The 22,427-nt window shown below is 43.0% G+C and overlaps 1 protein-coding gene across 1 annotated transcript; it reads left to right on the forward strand.

Moving 5' to 3' along the window:
• The first annotated feature begins 3,799 nt into the window (after positions 1-3,799).
• On the forward strand, positions 3,800-4,423 carry LOC129761198 (uncharacterized). Its single transcript, XM_055758913.1, has one exon. It carries the CDS (start codon positions 3,800-3,802, stop codon positions 4,421-4,423), a length of 624 nt encoding a protein of 207 aa, XP_055614888.1.
• The last annotated feature ends 18,004 nt before the right edge of the window (positions 4,424-22,427 follow it).

Consider the following 22,427-nt stretch of genomic DNA (forward strand, 5'->3'; position numbering starts at 1 on the left):
AAAAGAACTGAGGTTTTGGAGACGATCTGTTGAAAAATAAACGAGCTATAAGCGTTCTGAAAAACCAACAGTAAATACAGGGACGGATGACCTTCGGATTAAAGTCCTTTAAAATAAGAACAGAGCAGCAGGAAATACATAGCTCATCATGTTGCTCCTTAGTTATTTTCCTATACAATGCAGAAGTAACGTCAGTCAATTTTCAACATCAGTTATCAACCAAAGAAAGCAGTTATTGCTACCAAGAAAATTCGTTAATGCCATCCTGCATACAATGTGTAATTTGAAGCCACTTTTAATTCGGAAACCATGCATGGTTTTGTGAAAACTGAATGATCGATTTAAAAGACCCCAACCACCAATAAGTTCAAGAACAAGCATAAACAAAATAAATCAGTTTATATTATATGTCATATTATGTCACTTTAGAATGCATTGGTATTATGAAAAACTTTTAATAACTCTTCTTTGAAAGGTTTAATGGCCCTGAAAGCGCCGTGTTTTACGGTGGCTGGTTTGCCACCAAAGCAGTCTGCATAAACAAACTTTTTCCTTCGTCTACCTGCTGCCGTTTTGCGATTGCGTTTGCCACTCGCTGAAACTAGTTGTTGCCACCGAACCGAATGTGCTCTGTTCTGTAGGCGGGTTTTCTTATTGTCGTGAGCAGCTTCGCAAGCCAACTCGAGAACTCCGGCGGCAGAAATTCTATAACCACTATTAGGTATACTGGTGTTCCGGCACCAGTCCGTTGATGCGATGTGATGCGAAACGATGCCATACAACCACACTGATTTACGACTTGAAAGAAAATGAGATATTTTTTTGGGGTCCGCGCGTTTTGTACTCTAGCGGTACACACTCACAGGATAAAGACAAATCGGCAGACTCAGCCAAAGGGGCGAGTCCAACGAGACGAACGAATGAGCGTTAAAAGGCAGCGATGGCAAAAAAATATATTCATTACGATTTGTTCGCTCGTTGGATTCATTCATTCGACACCGGACTGTTGAGCAATCCAGTTCATTTTATTTTCGCTGTGCCTCGATCCAAGATTGGACCCCACCAGTGGTAATCCATCTTGGATATCGTTGTGTAGTTTTCTTTACGTTTTTCGCGCGTCATTTCAGTATTAGAGTCTCGTGCAGTACGGACGCACTTTGGAGAGCGGTGAATCAGATAACGTTTGAAGTGAAAGTAGTGTTTTTGTTGTTAGCATCCAACGAGTGAGCACGGATTTTTCGAAAAGTGAAGTACGCGATTGACAGCATGGGTGGGAAGAGAAAGAAGAAAAGTCTCAACCCCAACGATTCATCAAACAGCCCCGACCAGAAGAAAGGCAAACGAAACAGCAATGTATCTGTTCGTCCATCGGCCTCTCTCACAGACAGTGTTGTACAGTCTGATCGTGTCAGCAACCGTTTTGCGATCCTGGCTAACGCTGAAGACGACCAAGAATCTGCTCGAACAATTACAACATCGGCAAAGCAGAAGATGAAATTACCCCCGCTGGTAGTAAAATCGATCCCCTTGGACAAAATTAAGAGGACTATGCAAGCGATCGGTGTGGACGCTGTTTACCAAATCACCAGGATGGGTATCAAAATTATCACATCGACTCGAGAGGAATATAATATATCCAAAACGTACCTGACCAAGGCCAACATTCCCTATTTCACGCAAGATGTGGCAAGCGAGAAACCCTTCAATGCGGTGATCCGAGGACTACCCGTAATGGATGAGAAAGACATCTTATCAGAATTCCGGAATAAATTCAAGCTCCAGGCACTAGCGGTCTTCCCAATGAGTCGTCGGAACAAGGAAATCTTGTATTGCAATTGTTTATATTTGATCCACTTTGCAAAAAACACTGCATCGCTGAGAGCCCTTTAAGCAATTCGGTTGATCAGTAACGTGAGGGTTAAATGGGAAGCGTACCGAGGACCAACCCGTAGCGTGACGCAGTGCATGCGTTGCCTTAACTTCGGCCATGGCACCCGTAATTGTCACCTCAGGCCGAGGTGTAACATCTGCTCTGAACAGCATCTTACTGACAGTTGTCCAACTAAAGAAGCTAGCGTCTTCAAATGTGCAAACTGTGAGGGTGACCACCTGGCTACGAACAAAACTTGCACCAAACGGGAAGAATATCACCGGATCAGGATGGAGGTCTCGAGACAGAACCAACCAGGCCAGCGCAAGAAGCCGAAACAAGTAAACATCGATATTTATTTATTTATTTGGTAAATCAACAGACACTTTCTGTCCTAATGATATTAATGAAAATTTCTTATCATAACAATGAAATTTCGCCGAACCGCACTTCGTGAAATATGGTAGTCGAAACCCGAAGCTACTTTGTTGAACAGCCGCTGCAGGCCTTGAACGGCTGAGTTGCATCCATAGCTAGTACGACGGAAAGGTACTCGAAGGAAGACGTAGTTTCGTAGAGTTCGAGATTGAATGTTAAAATTGATGTTTTCGAGGATCACTGGGCATTCAGTCCTAGCCATCAAGACGTCATACATCAATAAAGCGCGGTTTAGATCTCTCCGTACATGTAGCGTTTCTAGACTTATTAGTTGGCATCGGCTCTCGTAACTTGGAAGCTGATGAGGGTTGTTCCACAGTAGATGCCGTAAAGCGAACCGAATAAACCGTTTCTGCACGGCTTCAATCCTGTTGACTCCATTCAGGTAGAATGGATTCCAAATCGATGAGCAATATTCCAGCGTAGAGCGAACTAAAGCACTGAATAGAGATTTCAAGCAATAGACATCGGTGAAATCTCTCGCAATACGCATAATGAACCCAAGGCTGCGGGAGGCTTTACCTACGACGTAGTTGACATGTGCTTTGAAGTTGAGTTTGGTGTCCAAATAAACACCCAGATCCTTCACACATTCGACTTTGTCTAGTGGAACACCATCAAGATGATAGTCGAAATGAATTGGATCTTTTCTTCTTGAGAAAGTGATCGTTGAGCATTTATTCGGATTCAGTGTCATACGATTGTTCACACACCATATCTGGAAAATTTCCAATTGCCGTTGGAGAGATAATGCGTCAACCTCAGACTTCACGTGGCAAAACAGCTTCAAATCGTCTGCGAAGGAAAGCCGAGGGCCCTCCAAGACTAGATTTACATCATTGAAGTAGATCAAAAAAATGCATAGGTGGTCATCAGCTCATTCACTACCATATATTTCATTATTGAGCACATTACCGTACCTTAAACTGTGGTTTCGGAGACGAATGAAGACTGGTGTTCCGGCACCAGTCCGTTGATGCGATGTGATGCGAAACGATGCCATACAACCACACTGATTTACGACTTGAAAGAAAATGAGATATTTTTTTGGGGTCCGCGCGTTTTGTACTCTAGCGGTACACACTCACAGGATAAAGACAAATCGGCAGACTCAGCCAAAGGGGCGAGTCCAACGAGACGAACGAATGAGCGTTAAAAGGCAGCGATGGCAAAAAAATATATTCATTACGATTTGTTCGCTCGTTGGATTCATTCATTCGACACCGGACTGTTGAGCAATCCAGTTCATTTTATTTTCGCTGTGCCTCGATCCAAGATTGGACCCCACCAGTGGTAATCCATCTTGGATATCGTTGTGTAGTTTTCTTCACGTTTTTCGCGCGTCATTTCAGTATTAGAGTCTCGTGCAGTACGGACGCACTTTGGAGAGCGGTGAATCAGATAACGTTTGAAGTGAAAGTAGTGTTTTTGTTGTTAGCATCCAACGAGTGAGCACGGATTTTTCGAAAAGTGAAGTACGCGATTGAAAGCATGGGTGGGAAGAGAAAGAAGAAAAGTCTCAACCCCAACGATTCATCAAACAGCCCCGACCAGAAGAAAGGCAAACGAAACAGCAATGTATCTGTTCGTCCATCGGCCTCTCTCACAGACAGTGTTGTACAGTCTGATCGTGTCAGCAACCGTTTTGCGATCCTGGCTAACGCTGAAGACGACCAAGAATCTGCTCGAACAATTACAACATCGGCAAAGCAGAAGATGAAATTACCCCCGCTGGTAGTAAAATCGATCCCCTTGGACAAAATTAAGAGGACTATGCAAGCGATCGGTGTGGACGCTGTTTACCAAATCACCAGGATGGGTATCAAAATTATCACATCGACTCGAGAGGAATATAATATATCCAAAACGTACCTGACCAAGGCCAACATTCCCTATTTCACGCATGATGTGGCAAGCGAGAAACCCTTCAAGGCGGTGATCCGAGGACTACCCGTAATGGATGAGAAAGACATCTTATCAGAACTCCGGAATAAATTCAAGCTCCAGGCACTAGCGGTCTTCCCAATGAGTCGTCGGAACAAGGAAATCTTGTATTGCAATTGTTTATATTTGATCCACTTTGCAAAAAACACTGCATCGCTGAGAGCCCTTTAAGCAATTCGGTTGATCAGTAACGTGAGGGTTAAATGGGAAGCGTACCGAGGACCAACCCGTAGCGTGACGCAGTGCATGCGTTGCCTTAACTTCGGCCATGGCACCCGTAATTGTCACCTCAGGCCGAGGTGTAACATCTGCTCTGAACAGCATCTTACTGACAGTTGTCCAACTAAAGAAGCTAGCGTCTTCAAATGTGCAAACTGTGAGGGTGACCACCTGGCTACGAACAAAACTTGCACCAAACGGGAAGAATATCACCGGATCAGGATGGAGGTCTCGAGACAGAACCAACCAGGCCAGCGCAAGAAGCCGAAACAAGTAAACATCGATATTTATTTATTTATTTGGTAAATCAACAGACACTTTCTGTCCTAATGATATTAATGAAAATTTCTTATCATAACAATGAAATTTCGCCGAACCGCACTTCGTGAAATATGGTAGTCGAAACCCGAAACTACTTTGTTGAACAGCCGCTGCAGGCCTTGAACGGCTGAGTTGCATCCATAGCTAGTACGACGGAAAGGTACTCGAAGGAAGACGTAGTTTCGTAGAGTTCGAGATTGAATGTTAAAATTGATGTTTTCGAGGATCACTGGGCATTCAGTCCTAGCCATCAAGACGTCATACATCAATAAAGCGCGGTTTAGATCTCTCCGTACATGTAGCGTTTCTAGACTTATTAGTTGGCATCGGCTCTCGTAACTTGGAAGCTGATGAGGGTTGTTCCACAGTAGATGCCGTAAAGCGAACCGAATAAACCGTTTCTGCACGGCTTCAATCCTGTTGACTCCATTCAGGTAGAATGGATTCCAAATCGATGAGCAATATTCCAGCGTAGAGCGAACTAATAATAGACATCGGTGAAATCTCTCGCAATACGCATAATGAACCCAAGGCTGCGGGAGGCTTTACCTACGACGTAGTTGACATGTGCTTTGAAGTTGAGTTTGGTGTCCAAATAAACACCCAGATCCTTCACACATTCGACTTTGTCTAGTGGAACACCATCAAGATGATAGTCGAAATGAATTGGATCTTTTCTTCTTGAGAAAGTGATCGTTGAGCATTTATTCGGATTCAGTGTCATACGATTGTTCACACACCATATCTGGAAAATTTCCAATTGCCGTTGGAGAGATAATGCGTCAACCTCAGACTTCACGTGGCAAAACAACTTCAAATCGTCTGCGAAGGAAAGCCGAGGGCCCTCCAAGACTAGATTTACATCATTGAAGTATATCAAAAAAATCAAGGGACCGAGATGACTTCCCTGAGGTATTCCTGATGTAGCCGAAAATTCAACAGAGAGGCCATCGCCAATTTTCACCGTGAGAGAGCGTCCGGTCAAATAGGATTTCAACCAATGCAGGAGATTTCCGCTGAAACCAAGCTTGTCTAACTTTTGCACTGCAATATCGTGGTTGATTTTGTCGAAGGCGGCTGACAGGTCGGTGTAGATAACATCCGTTTGGTTCACACCATTGGATATTCCATCGAATATGTACGTTGTGAAAGAGAGAAGATTCGTTGTGGTAGAACGCTTCGGCATGAATCCATGTTGATCGATGGAAATGTATTGCTTGCAATGGGAAAATATCGGTCCCATAACTACGAGTTCAAAAAGTTTAGAAACCGCGCTCAGGGCAGAGATTCCTCGATAGTTATCAACGTTCATTTTGTCCCCTTTTTTGTGGATCGGTATGCTGAATGTATGCTCTCTTCCAAAGCGACGGAAAGATACCCGTTGACAAGGACAAGCTAAACAAAATCCGCATTGGAGACATCAATCCAACAGCACATTTTTTTAAAATCAATGATGGGATTCCATCCGGTCCAACAGATTTCGAGGATTTCAATTTGTTGAACGCTGATTGTAGCATTGAATCGTCGACATCGATGCGGAAAAAAGAGTTGTTCTGAAGTGGAACGCTTCTTGTGGCCATTGAGAGTTGCTCTTGAGAAAGGCTCTCATTTGAGAAAATGCTTGAAAACTTCGCTGAGAAAAGATTGCAAATCCCTTGAACATCAGACGCGCTTTGTCCGTTAAGGAACATAGATAATGGAAGTCCCGACTCTTTACGTTGCTCATCGACGTATTTCCAAAATGATTTTGGATCTCTTCTAAACTTTCTTTGAACCCCACGTAGATATATTGCATGGCATCGTTTGCACGTTCTTTGGTACTGATGGTTCAGTCGTAAATAGTGTTGCTTGAAGATTGGGAGACGGTTCTTTGAATATCTCCTGAGTGCAGCCCTCTTGGCAGTTTTGAGTCGTCGAATTTCGATGGTTTGCCACGGTTGGTGAGTAGATGAATGTCTATTTTTCTTAGGAACATGCCTGTCAATTAGGTAGCTCATGATGTTCGTGAAGGTTTGAACAGCACCGTCCACGTCGTCCTTGTCCATAATTGCGTTCCAGTCAATATTCAAGAGCACATTAATTATGCTACTGATGTCAGCATTTTTAAAATCGTAGTAGACGGCGATAGGAACGGCGCTGAAACTATTCGCAGAGACTTCCAGTGCTAAACATAGTGGAGGGTGATGAGGTACTAATTTCACAAGAGGCGCTGGTGCTACCGATAGTGTTGGAGCTTCGTCAGTTTTACTCGCAAAGCAAAGGTCGAGCATGCGGCCGTTCTCATTACTAACGGAATTGATTTGCTGAAGCAAGTTGGAGTTATAGCCGTCTAATAAAGCGTTCGTACCCGCATGAAATGTCGATTTGGCCGGATCAGCGAACAGAAATCTTCCAGACCCTATTCGCCACTTCAGATCTGGGAGGTTAAAGTCACCAAAGATGATTATTTCATCTGCTGGAAGCGCACGTGCAGTTATTGTTGACAGCGATTGTAGATGAACGTCGATCAATGCGGTATCTCGAATGCGATCGGGAGGAAAATATACAACGCAAATATACAAAACTCTCGCTGCTAGTTTTATCGAAACCCAAACTTGTTCGACACACGACCATGCGTTTTCAGCAATCAGCTGGGCTTTCAAACGTCGATGGACAGCTATCAGAACGCCACCTCCAGATGACTTAATACTGTTGAACTGATCTCGGTCCGTTCGGAAGACTTCGTAGTTTTGCCCACAAACTTGATTGGACAGAGTGCGGTCATCAAGCCAAGTTTCCGTCAAAGCGATGATGTCGTAGTAATCATCAGAACAAGCGAGCAAATAATCGTTGATGCAGGTGTTAATACCACCAACATTCTGGTAATAAACACACATTTTTCTACACCGACGTACGCTAGAAGGCGAGGATTCATCAGCAGGATCGAGATCGGTAACTTTTTGGTACTTGCCTTGAGCAGGTGGGTGGGAAACCCCTGGCCGCACATCGACAGCAGGACCGGAACGACTCCGCCGACAGGATAGATCAAAAAGCACGACTGTGTCTAGTGGACTAGGGGTTCCCATGGAGCTATCATCAGTGCATTCCGGTTCACTTAACAATCCAGCTGAGTATGATAGAAAAACTGTACTATCCTTATAATGTACGGGATCGCTGGAAACGGGATGGAATTCAGGAAGCGAAGAAGCGATATAACATTCGTACTTGCATGAATCAGCACATTGAAAGACCCCCTCACCAACTCCGAACACAGGAACGGAACGGCTGCGGTGGTTGCTAAAATCAGCACAAGTGAAAAAGTTGGGATGCTCGACTGTGTCAGGTGGTTTGGGGGCTTCCATAAAGACGTTAGATGTGCGTTCCGTTACTAGATGAAATTGTGGACAGGACGAACGGCTCGAAGCATGACTCATTGCGTTGAAGCTGTTACTGGGGTCCCTTCGCCAATCCGCGGATGTTTCGCTGGTACCCAAAAATCCTTGTTGGTTTCCTGCGACTCGAATTCCCTGAAGTATATTCCTTTAGGCCAGATTGATGGATCCAAAGCCGTTTCCTTCAGCTACAAATCTACTCCGATTTTGAATGAAATAAATGCATATTGATTCCGATCAGCATCTTTTCGCACGAGTTTTCGAACATCCACGGATTGTTCGGTTTGTAGACAGGATTTCACTAGCTCAGAGACATCATCCTCGGTGACATGGCGGGCAATCCTGGACAGGTAAATCCAGAATTTCTCAGGTGATTTTGGCACAGTCTCAACGGCCCGTGTCTGTTTCTCTACGGATTTGGTACCACTAACAAGTTTAGTACTCGGGTGGGCTCTTGGTGTTTCCCGCTCCGATTTGTCACGAGTTCGCTTAATCCTCGGCCATACGGGCTTCTCACGATTTGGTTCAAAATCATTAGAGTGCAGTTTTTCAGTGAGTGATTTCGTCAACTGTTTAGTTTCATGTAAATCCTCCTTCAATTCCGAGAGCGAACTATGAATAACCTGGGAAACAGCTGATACAATATCGTTTACCGTAGTCATTGGTTTATTCCTCACGAATTTGAGCAAGTCGATACATTTGTCGCAGAACCATAATAAATTGCAGTGTTCGTTCACGAAATCCATACTCGGTCGTTTCAGACTAACGCATTTGAGATGCGCCGCTTGATTGCAAAAATATGAACGACTTTCCCGAACTGCCTCCTCTTCGATCGAGACCAGTGCCTAACCTCACTCCGTTACCACTACCGAGTCAACAGAAGATATGCAACCCACACCCCCCATCTGATCTCCTTCCTGGGTTCAGGCCAAATCAGCCGTCCGTCGACATTAGCCAGGGGCCTCCGGAAGAAAACTAGAATTGCTGTTCGTCACATCCTCCAATGGATGCCCTCACGCAAAACATCACCCAGCTGGCGACTATCATTGTTGAGCTAAAAAAGATGATGATGCAGATGATGCAGTTTTTCACAAATCTTAACATTCACTCTCCAACTGCTTAATTGGAATGCCCGCTCTATGGCGGCGAAGAAGCTGGAAATCAATGAATTTCTACAAACGAACCGAATAGACATCGCGTTTCTAACGGAAACTCACCTCAAGCCTACCATCAACTATAGCCTATCACATCATGCCGTCTATCGACTCGATCGAGTTGGGGCGGCAAAAGGTGGCGTTGCCATCGCTATCCGGAAAGGACTCAAATTTAAAACGCTACCCGACTTCCGTCTGTCGATCATCGAAGCCGTTGGGGTAGAGTTCCACACTGCTGATGGGCCCATCACTGCCATTGCTGTATATTGTCCAATCCAGTTTAAGAACTCAGATGGTAGCTCTGTCAGATTCAAGAACGACATCCAGCGGTTGACTCGTCGAAGCGGGAAATTCATAATCACCGGTGACATGAACGCCCGTCACACAACGTGGGGAAACATCCGTGGTAACAAAAACGGTGCGGTGCTTGCCGATGACCTACAAGCGGGACACTATGTGGTCCTCCATCCGGACACTCCAACCTTCTATTCACCGGCCGGAGTTGGCTCCACACTCGACATCTGCCTTACCAACATCCCTAATGGCTGTTCCAAGCCAGTTGTGATCACCGATCTGTCATCTGACCACCTGCCGGTAGTCTTCGAGCTAGAACAAAACATCGATCAACGACAGCAACATCATAGGAGAAATTATCATCGTGCGAATTGGCCCCAACTCCAGCGGTACGTTGAGGAACGTATTGACGAAAATGCCCGTTTGGATGCGGAAGAGCACATCGATCGGATGCTGCAAGCACTGTCGGACGACATCGGCGACGCGGTAAATCGGTTCATCCCTTCGACTATGGTGACGAATATGTTTACACCCCTGGATCCGGAAACTAGAAGAATAGTGTCTCTCAGAAATTGTGTCAGGCGTCAATATCAGAGAACCGGAAATCCAACTAGTAAAGTGCTATACAAACATTTGAACAAAATTATTGCTGCTAGAGTACAAAAACTTAGAAACATACGATTTAACAACGAACTCAGAAATTTGCCTAAATATTCTAGGCCCTTCTGGCGTATGGCTAAAGTGTTGAAAAATAAACCGAAACCAGTCCTCTTAAAATGAATAATCGAATCTACCTTACATCTACTGAAAAGGCAAACGCCATAGCGCAGCAGTTTAGGGCTGCACACGATCTGGGTCGGAGCATTGTTAGTCCGATGGAGGTATCGGTTGCACAATGCGTTCATCGGCTTGACGGTGTACCGATCGAGCTTGTGGAGGATCAACGAGTCACAGCGAATGAGATAAATCAAGCCATCAAATACTCCCGCAATATGAAAGCCCCCGGATTCGACGGCCACTTCAACATTGTGTTGAAAAACCTCGGACCCAAGTCATACGCTCTGCTGGCAAGCACCTTCAACCGTTGTCTGGAACTCGGGTATTTTCCACCTGCCTGGAAGACGTCCAAGGTTGTGCCGATCCTGAAGCCAGGTACTACGAGCCCGTCAAGCTACCGCCCGATCAGCCTACTCTCTTCCATCAGCAAACTGTTTGAGAGAATATTGTACACTAGACTTCTCCGACACACAGAGGAAAACAACATCCTGCTCGAAGAGCAATTCGGGTTCCGTCGAGGTCACTCCACAGTGCACCAACTTCAGAGGGTAACCAACTTGGTCAAGCGATCGAAGGAACTCTCCAAAACCACCATCATGGCCCTGATGGACATCGAGAAGGCATTCGATAATGTCTGGCATGACGGACTGATATTTAAGCTTCAGAGTTTCAACTTCCCAGTTTATCTGGTGAAAACCATCCAGAAATATCTTCATGGTAGAACATCCAAAGTATACATTGCTGGTGCCCTCTCGGAGCCGTACCCGGTCGCAGCTGGTGTCCCACAGGGGAGTATACTGGGTCCGTTACTGTATAACCAGTACACTTCGGACATTCCTCCTCTACCCGGTGGAGGCAAACTGTCGCTGTTTACCGATGATTCGGCAATTCACTACAACGGACGTATCATCAATGCCCTCGTAGCTAAGCTCCAAATCGGGCTGAACGCTTACGTTGAATATCTCAACACCTGGAAGATTCGGGTAAACGCGGCTAAAACCCAAGCGATTATTTTTCCACACCGTAACACGAAGCGACTTAAGCCTACATCGAGAGTGAAAGTACTGAACAGCGAGATAGAGTGGTCATCCGAGGTTCGCTACCTTGGTGTGATCCTAGATAGCAAACTCATCTTCCGTTCGCACGTAAATGATCGCGTTAACAAAGCCATCACCATGCTTCGTAACCTCTACCCGATCATCACCAGGCGGGCTAAAACATGTACTGAGAACAAACTGGCAGTATTCAAACAAGTGGTGTCGCCGATGCTAGAGTACAGCTCTCCGGTCTGGAGTGGATGCGCAAGGTCTCACCTGAATAAGCTTCAGGTAGTTCAGAACCGCTTCCTGAAACTAATACTCAATCTTCCGTGGCACACGAGAACCACTGACGTCCACCGGCTAGCTTGCTTCGACTCAATAGGAACTAGAATCGAGCAGTTCGAACAACGGCACATGGCCAGAACCCGACAGTCGGAATGGCAAAAAATCAGGGACCTTTATCCCTAAATGTTGTAAATTTGTGTATATAGTAGTTTAAGTGTGTATATAGTAGGTTAAGTAAGTTTAAATCAAACCAAAATAGTTCAGTAACAACTGACAAAATGGTACAACAACCATCTAGGAAAAATTTGATTTTATATAAATTAATTATATCAGTAACAGCTGGACTAAAGATTGAATCACCATGTGGAATCTCTTATATTGTAAACTAATTGTAAATCAAAAATTAAATTAATAAAATTAAATATATAATGAAAAAAAAATGCTCGTTGGATTCACATGCAGTTGTTTCTAACAAACACGAAGGTACCGAAGACTAGTGGAACAGTGGAAAAGCCGCCAAAAAGTTCGGCACAGCGCAGAAGAATATCTCGGAAACCGACAGGAAGAAAGAGAAGGAATCATATGCTATCTACATCATAAGGTGCTGAAGCAGGTTCATTCCAACACCGATTTCTCATCGAAAGCGATGAGCGTCATGAGCTTCGTCAATACATCTTTGAGCGTATCGTAGCGGAAGCCTCGCGTCTGATCCACTACAATAAGCGGTCAACCATTACGGCGTGGGAAATTCAGATTGCAATCAGTCTGTTGCTGCCCGGTGAACTTGCATGCGGTTTCCGAAGGTACCAAAGCGGTGACGAAGTATACCAGCTCTCCAACTCGCCACAGCTTTCACAGTTGGAAAATTTCTTCCCATCCAGATTGTGACATGTTGTACAGTAAATTACACTTAATGCGAATGCCTCAGTGTCGCATTGGAGGCGATTTTAACCTGTAATTGAAAATTTGCGATGACAGTGGTACAGTGTCGACTTTCAATGTGGGGTCATAATTTGGACCCCGATTTCTATGTTTACAAAAATGTCCAACTAAATATGTTGCATTACACGTCCGTCCAATTAGCTAAATGTCGAAATAAATGTAAATTACTGCACTTTAAATCTGGAAGCAATTTATGAATTGGTGAAAATTGAATAATTGCGAAAGTCCACAACCATCAATAAGCTCAGAACAAATGACAAATTCACATACTCATCATATCCTGGCAAACAAATTATGAAAAAATCAATTTGTGTTTTATTATTATTTTGGATATTATTTTAGAATGCATTGAACTGTATTTAGTAAACTCTTCTTTGAAAGGTTTAATGGCACTGATAAGCGCCATGTTTTATGGAATGGTACCAATTTAGAAAACTCAGTACTCGTGGTTTTGAAAAAAAACAGGAAGTGGGTTATATCTATGGTATAACCGCAAGGGTGACGTAGGACTATCGTTGATTTAGAGATCATTTGTTTGGAGTTGAATCTAAATCCATCCTGAATGAATGAATAAATAAATATTTGGGTGACTTCAAAAACGAGAGTGTTACGTTGGAGACTCAAGGTTTTATGCATCCAATATTGGATACAAAAAACCTTGTTCTGAAGAATAATCTTCAGAAGCTTTCCTGCTAACTGCACTTGATTGACAAATCACAAAACCAAATGTATGTGGTCGCAGTATTATATGGATAGAAAACATTAAAATAAACTCGCTTGAATGTAATTTTCAATTCCAAGGGGAACTGGCAGATTATTTTTCAGCAACGATCATTTCTTTCCAGGTTTCCTCTCGATAACCAGCAAACGAAAAGAGTTGCGCGCGTGTATGTGTGTGTGTGGCGGCTGCTTCTATGTCTTCCCGAGGAACCGTATTTCGATGCTGATACTCTCTTGGTCACGAGAGTATCAGCATCGGCTTTTCTGCGCTCCCTCACAGTTAAAACAAACTGATTGCATTTCAGGTCAGGTCAGGCCAGGTAATGAATTCCTCGATCCCTCGCCGTTCAGCTCGTTCAGTAACGATGTTGTCTTGTCGAAGTCCTCAGGCGTCGTGCACAAATTACGTAACGCTAAAAATCCGAATTTTGAACCACCTCTCCCCCCCCCCTTTCGTAACGCAATTTCCTATCTCTAATAAACAGAAAGTAACGCAACATCTACCCCCTCCCCCCTTATCGCGTTACGTAATTTGTGCACGACGCCTCACGAAAAATGAATGGGTTTCACCACCAGAATATCATTTCAGTATGCTTTTCGTGCGTGATTGAATCGAGAGAAGGTGTGGTTTACGATGGCAATTTGGAAGGCAAACTAGAGGAGAATGAACTCTCTGAGTATGAAAATTTCGGCGACTGAGCAATAATCGATTGAAAATTATATAATTTTCGCGATACGAAACATTTTCCGTTTTTCATGTTATGCATCCAATATTGGATACGAAAATATCCTACTGATGGGAAAGAATAATCTTCAGAAGCTTTCCAGCTAATTACACTTGATTGAAAAATTACGAAATCAAATGTAGTTGGTCGCTGTTTTCGCCATATAATTAGAAAACATTAAAATAAACTCTTTCGCATGGATGTGTTCTTCAATTCCCAGGGAACTGGCAGATTATTTTTCAGCAACGATTAGATCTTTCCGGAATTTTCTCGATGCTGTATGGCATCCAAACGAAAATTCTCGTTTCAGTTTGGCCTGCAAAAAACTTTTCTAAACTCTAATCCATCAAATCTGGAGCCCTGGAAAGGGCCGATGATTATATGCTAAGCTAATATAGCACCCTCTCCTTGGATTCGATGGGCCAGCTGAATGTCCTTGGGCATGATGTGACGCGTTTTGCGTGGATAGCACACAAATTTGTATCTTCGAATAAGCCTCCTGCAGCGTCATAACCGCGGAACTTTGGAAGCGCAAGTCGGTTTTGAAGTCCTGAGCAATTCCACGATCCAAAAGCTGCAAAGGTAGCTTGCGGATCAGCAATTCGGTCGACTTCCGATAGCGATGAATTTCACGCAAAGTTCCCGGTCGATAGCGATGTGGCTTCTTCACCTATCCTGCGGCTGGTGCGCTTATCCGAGCTGCTTTCGTGTGCCTTACCACTGAAAGACTAACTAGCTATCTGCTTGGTCCCAAACAAACGAGTCGTCACGGTGCGAGAGTAGAGTAAGAAATGAACGAAAGCAAAGGAAGCGTCATTTTATAAACCATAAAAGTATAGAATCTAAACCCTACCCTTATTATATTCGTTGCTTACCCTGAGAGAGAAACGAATAACATCGAAGTAAGTATACAGTAATGTATTTGAATCCGGACACTTTGCGTTACATTTAATACCATACCGCAGCCACAACATTTTCTGCATGTTGAATTAATGCGATTGATAAGTAACTATCAAGAAACTATCAGTAACTATGTTAGCAACTATTAATCGCATAAATTCAACATGAAAAAAATGTTATGGCTGTGGTATGATATTGAATGTAATGCAAAGTGTCCGGATTCAAAAGCATTACTGTAAAAAAGAGTTAACTCGACTGAAATTTTTTCGGTTCGACCTGCAAAAACGAAATTAAGAGCCCCCGCCGACTGCAGACTGACTTGTCGACCGATAGTTCGGTCGGCTTCTTAATCAGTACGGAGAAAAAAAGTCTGTAGTGTACAGCATAATGCATAGACGTAAGTATGAGCTTCCCCATCTCACATTCCAATAAGAATTATGGGTTTCCAAGTGGGCGCGCTACATACGGATACGAATGATTTCAATAACCTGTTTTCGAAGCTATCATTAAGCTATTGAAACAATTTTTCGATTCAATAAATAGCAATCATATAACTCTTGGACATTTTATCTTTTGTATGAAATGATTATCATACTGTTCCGTTGATCCGAAGCAGAATGAATCACGCTTAAAGATAGAATGGATTTTTTCTTGGAATTTAGTCAGCAGAAATAATGCCCTTTCCCAACAATTAAAAACGACAAACGGTAACAGTTTCATCAAAGTGATTTCTTCGATATGGGGGTATATTCACTACATCATGTCATATATTTCATATTTTGACGTAGGACTACGTCTAACCGGAAGATATAGGGGGTGAAATGAAAATCTAAGCACTGAACAAGTAGGAAAAAATGCAAGATTTGGAACGCTTATAACTCGAGCATTTCTCAATAGATCGCAAAGGTTTTTGCATCAATTGATAGGAAATATATCTACGCATCTATCATAACGAATAACATTTCATTTTTCTTGAGATAAATAATTAAATAATTGTGAAATATCAAGCATTGTCCAAATGCACTATGTGCCCATTTTTGATTGGTCCATTTTGTGCTCCTCAAATCGTACCGTCCAAAACGGGCAACCAGAGCAGCAGCAAAATACAATGAAGCACGATTGGAAAGGAAAAAGAAAAAAAAATGAACGAAACATTGGTCGCAGTCTCACACATGCATAATTCTCGAGCCAGTCAGTCAGCTTAAAAATCCCCGCTCCGCTGCCGTAACGATCATTCTCATCGAAACCGTACACCACATCGTTTCGCATCACATCACATCAACAAACCAACACAAGCAGCCATGTCTGGACATGACAAATGAGGAAAAGTGAAGAGAAAGGCAAAATCCCGCTCGAACCGTGTTGGTTTGCATTTCCCCGTAGGTGTATTCACCAATTGCTCCACAAGGGTAGCTAGGCCGAGCGCGTTAGTACCAGTCCACCTAGCCGCCGTTATATAGTTCCGGCCGCCGAAGTGATCGAGTTGGCTGGCAAAGCTGCTCGCGACGATAAGAAAACTCGCATTCAGAACAGAACACATTCGGTTCGGTGGACATCAAGACAACAACAGGCAGTTGCAGCGAGTGGCGAGTGGCAAACGCAATCGCAAAACGGCAGCAGGTAGCAGAAGAAAAAAGTTTGTTCTTTATACAAACTGCTGTGGTGGCAAATCCAGAACAAGGCGGCATCGAGGGCGTTCGAAATGGTTTTTTCCAAAACCACGAGTACTAAGTTTTCTAAATTGGAACCATTCCATAAAACATGGCGCTTTTCAGGGCCATTAAACCTTCCAAAAAAGTGTTTACGAAATACAGTTCAATGCTTTCTAAAACAATATCCCAAATAATAATAAAACACAAATTTATTTTTTCATAATTTGTTTGCCAGGAGATAATTTGTTTGAGTATGAGAATTTGGCAGTTGTTCTGAGCTTATTGATGGTTGGGGACTTTCCCGATTATTCAATTTTCACCAATTCTTAAATTGATTTTAGATTGAAAGTACAGTCATTTACATTTAGCTCGACATTTAGCTAATTGGACGGACCTGTAATGCGACGTATTTATTTGGACATTTTTGTAAATATAGAGTTCGGGGTCCAAATTTTGACCCCACATGGACACTGTACCACTGTCATAGCAAATGTTCAATTACAGTTTAAAATCGCCTCCAATGCGACACTGAGTGGTGTTTCGGCACGTCGCATTAAATATAATTTATGTTGTACAGTAACTCACAGTCACAGTCACAAGCTGGATGGGAAGAAATTTTCTAACTGTGAAAGCTGTGGCGAGTGGCAAACGCAATCGCTAAACAGGAAGGTTTAGCCGAACAAGATGGGGATATCGAGTGATAACAAAACAATAAACTCTTTAGATTAAAGATAATTTTGTGATCCTGAAAAGGACCTTTTTTAGCCTGCATCTGAATCCAACGAGCGAATAAATCGTAATGAATGTATTTTCTTCTTCTTCTTTTTGGCTTTAAGAGGGTTTAAACTCTTGTGCTCCCGTGGCCGAGTGGTTAGCGTCATAACTAACATGCCGGGTGTTCGGGTTCGATTCCCGTTCTGGTTGGGGGAATTTTTCGTCAAAGAAATTTCCTCCGACTTGCACTGTGATCACGCGTATTCTAGAGCTTGCCACTCAGAATGCATTGCAAGGCGTGTCATTTGGCATAGAAATCTCAACTAAGTACTAATAAAAATGACGCAAGTAACGTTGAGACGGCGAAGTTCCTCTAGGAACGTTAGTGCCATTAAAGAAGAAGAAGAAGAAGAAGAAGGGTTTAAACTTTTCAGTTCATTCGCCTCTATGAATGTATTTTTCTTCTTCTTCTTCTTTTTGGCTTTAAGAGGGTTTAAACTTTTCAGTTCATTCGCCTCTAGCTCTGAGAAGAGCCATTGAGCACCAGTCTTGAGGAGACTGGAGGAAAAAGAAGAAAAAACCATATTCAGCGGACCTGTCTGCTCAGATGTAAAACCGGGCGAAGGCAGGAAAGGATCCTATGCCATATAAGATGTTTAATATAAGCTGTAACGTAATTGTATTGTTATTAATTAGTACCAAAGCGGCGACGAAGCATCGTAGAACCAAGCTCTAGAACAAAGGGAAAGGGAGGGAGTGGGGGGTGGTGGGTGAAAAGGAAAGGAAAGGTAAGGAGAAGGGGTGGGATGGAGTGGGAAGGAATGATGTGATGTTGGGTGATTTATAAATGTAGTTAGTTTAATGGTGTTAGTAAAATGCTGGATAAGTATGAATTAGTGTGGTTAGAATTGAGTAAATAAAATAATAATATGTTTAAAAGGTATGCTGTTTGATTATATAGTACTGCTGCATATGCTGGAAAAAGTTAATTTGTGAGTTATATATGGAAGATGTTTATGTTTATATATTTTTATTTGTTTTAATATTTTTGTATGTTATATGTTTGTAGATGCATACACATACATACGCCATTTTTGTTAGAATTGTAATTTTGTACATAAACCTGTGCATGCATGCGCATGTACATGCATACATATATATACATTTTATTTACTTATATCTACATGTATATGCATACGCGGCGGTGAAGTGACTAACTGAAATAAGAGTGTATTTTAGATTTTACCAAAGAAGCCGGTTTCTTTCAGAAACGCAATCAAATTGGTTTCCTGTGTCTCGTCTCTACTGAGAATGTCTCGGAGACTCTGACCTATATTGTGTCGGACACGAGCATCTTTGGTGTGTTGGCATTCTAGTAGAAGATGCCTAACTGAAACTTGGGCTGAGTTACATGCGCAAAGTGGTCTTTCGGTTTTCTTCATTAGGTGTGAGTGTGTGAAGAAAGTGTGTCCAATTCGAAGACGGGTTAGCACCCGTCTTTCTTTGCTGTTGTTTTGATCAAACCAAGGAAGTGTGGTATTTTTGATTTGATGGAGATGGGTGGGAGGGCTATTTAGCCAGCCTATGTTCCAGCTTTCGCGAATTTGCTGTTTGACCCAGCGAACTATATCAGTTCGAGGACAGGGTATAACTGGTGGTTCCATTTTGCTACCCTTACCGGCCAGTTTGTCTGCGGCTGAGTTTCCGAGGATTCCGGAATGACCAGGAACCCAACAGTAGGAGATGTTTTTTTCTGAAGCAGCCTCTTCTGTCTGTATTATCCATGGGTGTTTACTGTTTCCACTGAGCAGGTCTTGAAGACAGCTGGCTGAATCGGAGAAAATTACCGTAGGAAGGTGATCATGGGTACACTCTTGTGTAGCTATTAATAGAGCAAAAGCTTCCGCACTGAAGATGGAGCATTGCGGTGGAAGAGAAAAGCTACCGGTGTATCTGTTCTCGAAAATTCCACACCCAACTCCATCGGAGTTAACAGAACCGTCTGTGTAGACCTGGTGTTTGTTTTGAAAGTGAGTAGCCGTGAGATGGTTGAAGCAGGCTTTAATTTTTGGTGGAGGGTCGCCTGCACGGACAGTCTTGAGAAGATCAAGATTCACGTTCGGCGGTATGACGTTCCATTTTCTTCCCGTGGCAGTTGAAAGTGCACATATATCGGGAAGGTCTTGGTTCGTGAGGTCTTTGAACCAATTTATAGCTCGAATTACTGATGGTGCATTGGGGTCATTGTCAGGAAGTGAAAGTTGTCGGATGGCTTTGCCTGTGATGATTCTTGTTACAAGGTGTTTGAAAGGCAGATGACCACTTTCCGCCATAACAGCAAGAGTGGGGCTTGTGGTGAAGGCTCCTGTTGCTAGCTTTATTGCTTTGTTGTAGATGGGTTCAATGGCGTTGAGTACTCTGTCCCCACCACGGCTGAATATGCCTACTCCGTAAAGGATTTGGGGGATCAACCAGATATTGATGATTTTAAGCAGTGTTTCTCTGTGTCCAGAGGATAAACTTCCTGTAATGGATTTGAGGATATTCATTTTCCTGCTGGCGGCTTTTTTGACCAATTGAGCATGATGTAAAAAGTTAAGCCTGGTATCGAAGGTAACACCCAGTATTCTGAGTGTTCTCTTCTGAGGGATTTCGGATTGATTAAGCTTTAGGACGGATTTCTTTTTGAGTGTTTTACCAATGTGAATGAATCGGGATTTTTCTGGCGAAAATTGGAATCCTATGTGTTGGGCCCAGTTTTGTATGGAATCAATTGTACTTTGAAGTCTCTTTCTCTGTGCTAGCCCAAAGCCACTGACAGAAACAAGAGTGATATCATCAGCATAAACAAAAATGTTTATACTGTCGGGAATTAATTCAAAAATAGGTTGCATGGCAACATTGAAGAGTGTTGGAGAAAGGACTGAACCTTGGGGAAACCCGTTTTCAAGAATTTTCAATGAAGACTTGTGATTGTTGATGATTGTTTTAAAGGTTCTGTTTTCCAGAAACCCTTTGATGAAGAAGCCTAATCTACCACGAACCCCCCAGTTGAAAAGATTTTTCAGAACTGGGTACCTCCATGCTCGATCGAAGGCCTTGCTAAGATCGAGTGATACAACATCTGCGTGCAGATTACTTTCAGCGGCGTCGTCTAGGACTTTTTCGAGAGCTACGAGGCAGTCTTCTGTACTTTTACCCGCGCGGAAGGCAAATTGTCTAGGGTCGAGCAGCTTGTTTGACTCTAAAAAGGTCGTTAAGCGCCGGTTGATAATTTTTTCCATGATTTTACCGACGCAACTCAGAAGAGTAATGGGACGGAAGTTGTCCAGCAGGTGATTATTCTTGTCTGGTTTAGGCAGAGAGACCATTAGGCCCTCTTTCCAGCAATTTGGGAAAATTCCACTGTTCCATACATTGTTGTAAAGTTTTAAAAGAACTTTTTTCCCAAGATAGGGTAGGTTTTTCAGCATTGGGTAGCTGATGTCATCTGGTCCAGTGGAGCCGCGTGTTGTTTTGTTTAAGGCCCATTCTAGTTCTTTGAGGGAAATAGTTTTGTTGAAGTCAAAATTTGCGTCGGTGTTAAAATCAATGGGGATTTTTTCGCATTCTGCCTTGCGGGTTTGGAAGGTGGTATCGAAGCTTTGGTTGGATGAGGTGGAGGCAAAGAAATCTCCGAAAGCCTCTGCTATAGTTTTCCGATCATTTGTATAATGACCGGCAATTAGAAGGTTGTATTCATTGTTCCTTTTTTTGCCATGAAGCCTGCCAATTTTGCTCCATAATTCCTTTGACGACGTGTTAGGATTAATATCATTGACGAATTTAATCCAGCTGTTATGCTTGGCTGTTTTAATAATAGCTCTAGCATTGTTGCGAGCCCTTTGGAATTTCTCTAGCAGAGTGTGCTTAGATGGGTTATCCGGATGGGCCTTTCTTAGCTTGCGTAAGGCTTTTCTTCTGTCTTTGATGGCTGTATTTACTTCAGGTGTCCACCATGGGACGCATTTTCTACCAGGATTTCCGCTGGTTCTGGGAATGTGTCGTATTGCAACCTCAAGGACGGCTTGGGAAAAGTCCTCGGGTGTCCAATCTTGTTTGGCTGAGAGGCAGCTTTCAATGTCACATTGATAGCCAGCCCAGTTTGCATATTCAAATTTCCATCTAGGCCTTGTTGAAACTTCTGGAGAAGGTTGGCCAAGGGAAATACATATTGGGAGATGATCGCTGTTGCAGCAATCATCGTGTATTTTTTTTGCCATCGCTGCCTTTTAACGCTCATTCGTTCGTCTCGTTGGACTCGCCCCTTTGGCTGAGTCTGCCGATTTGTCTCTATCCTGTGAGCGTGTACCGCTAAAGTACAAAACGCGCGGATCCGCTGAAAAATATATCATTCTCTTTCAAACCGTAAATCAGTGTGGTTGTATGGCATCATTTCACATCTCACCGCATCAACGGATTGGTGCCGTAGCACCAGTATACCTAATAGCGGTTATAGAATTTCTGCCGCTGGAGTGCTCGAGTTGAGCACATTCGGTTCGGTGGCAACAACTAGTTTCAGCGAGTGGCAAACGCAATCGCAAAACGGCAGCAGGTAGAAGAAGGAAAAAGTTTGTTTATACAACCTGCTTTGGTGGCAAAACTAGCCTCCGTAAAACACGGCGCTTTTCAGGGCCATTAAACCATTCAAAGAAGAGTTATTAAAAGTTATTTACAATACCAATGCATTCTAAAGTGACATAATATGACATATAATATGAACTGAATTATTTTGTTTATGCGTGTTTTTGAACTTATTGATGGTTGGGGTCTTTTAAATTGATCATTCAGTTTTCACAAACCCATACATGGTTTCCGAATTAAAAGTGGCTTCAAATTACAATACATTGTATGCAGGATGGCATTAACGAATTTTCTCGGTAGCATGAACTGCTTTCTTTGGATGATAACTGATGTTGAAAATTGACTGACGTTACATCTGCATTGTATAGAAAAATAACTAAGGAGCAACATGATGAGCTATGTAGTTCCTGCTGCTCTGTTCTTATTTTAAAGAACTTT

Source organism: Toxorhynchites rutilus, chromosome 1, assembly GCF_029784135.1.
Source record: "Toxorhynchites rutilus septentrionalis strain SRP chromosome 1, ASM2978413v1, whole genome shotgun sequence".
Taxonomy (NCBI): domain Eukaryota; kingdom Metazoa; phylum Arthropoda; class Insecta; order Diptera; family Culicidae; genus Toxorhynchites; species Toxorhynchites rutilus.

Coding starts and splice junctions, on each gene's coding strand:
- LOC129761198 (XM_055758913.1), top strand. CDS start 3,800: ATGGGTGGGAAGAGAAAGAAGAAAAGTCTCAACCCCAACGATTCATCA.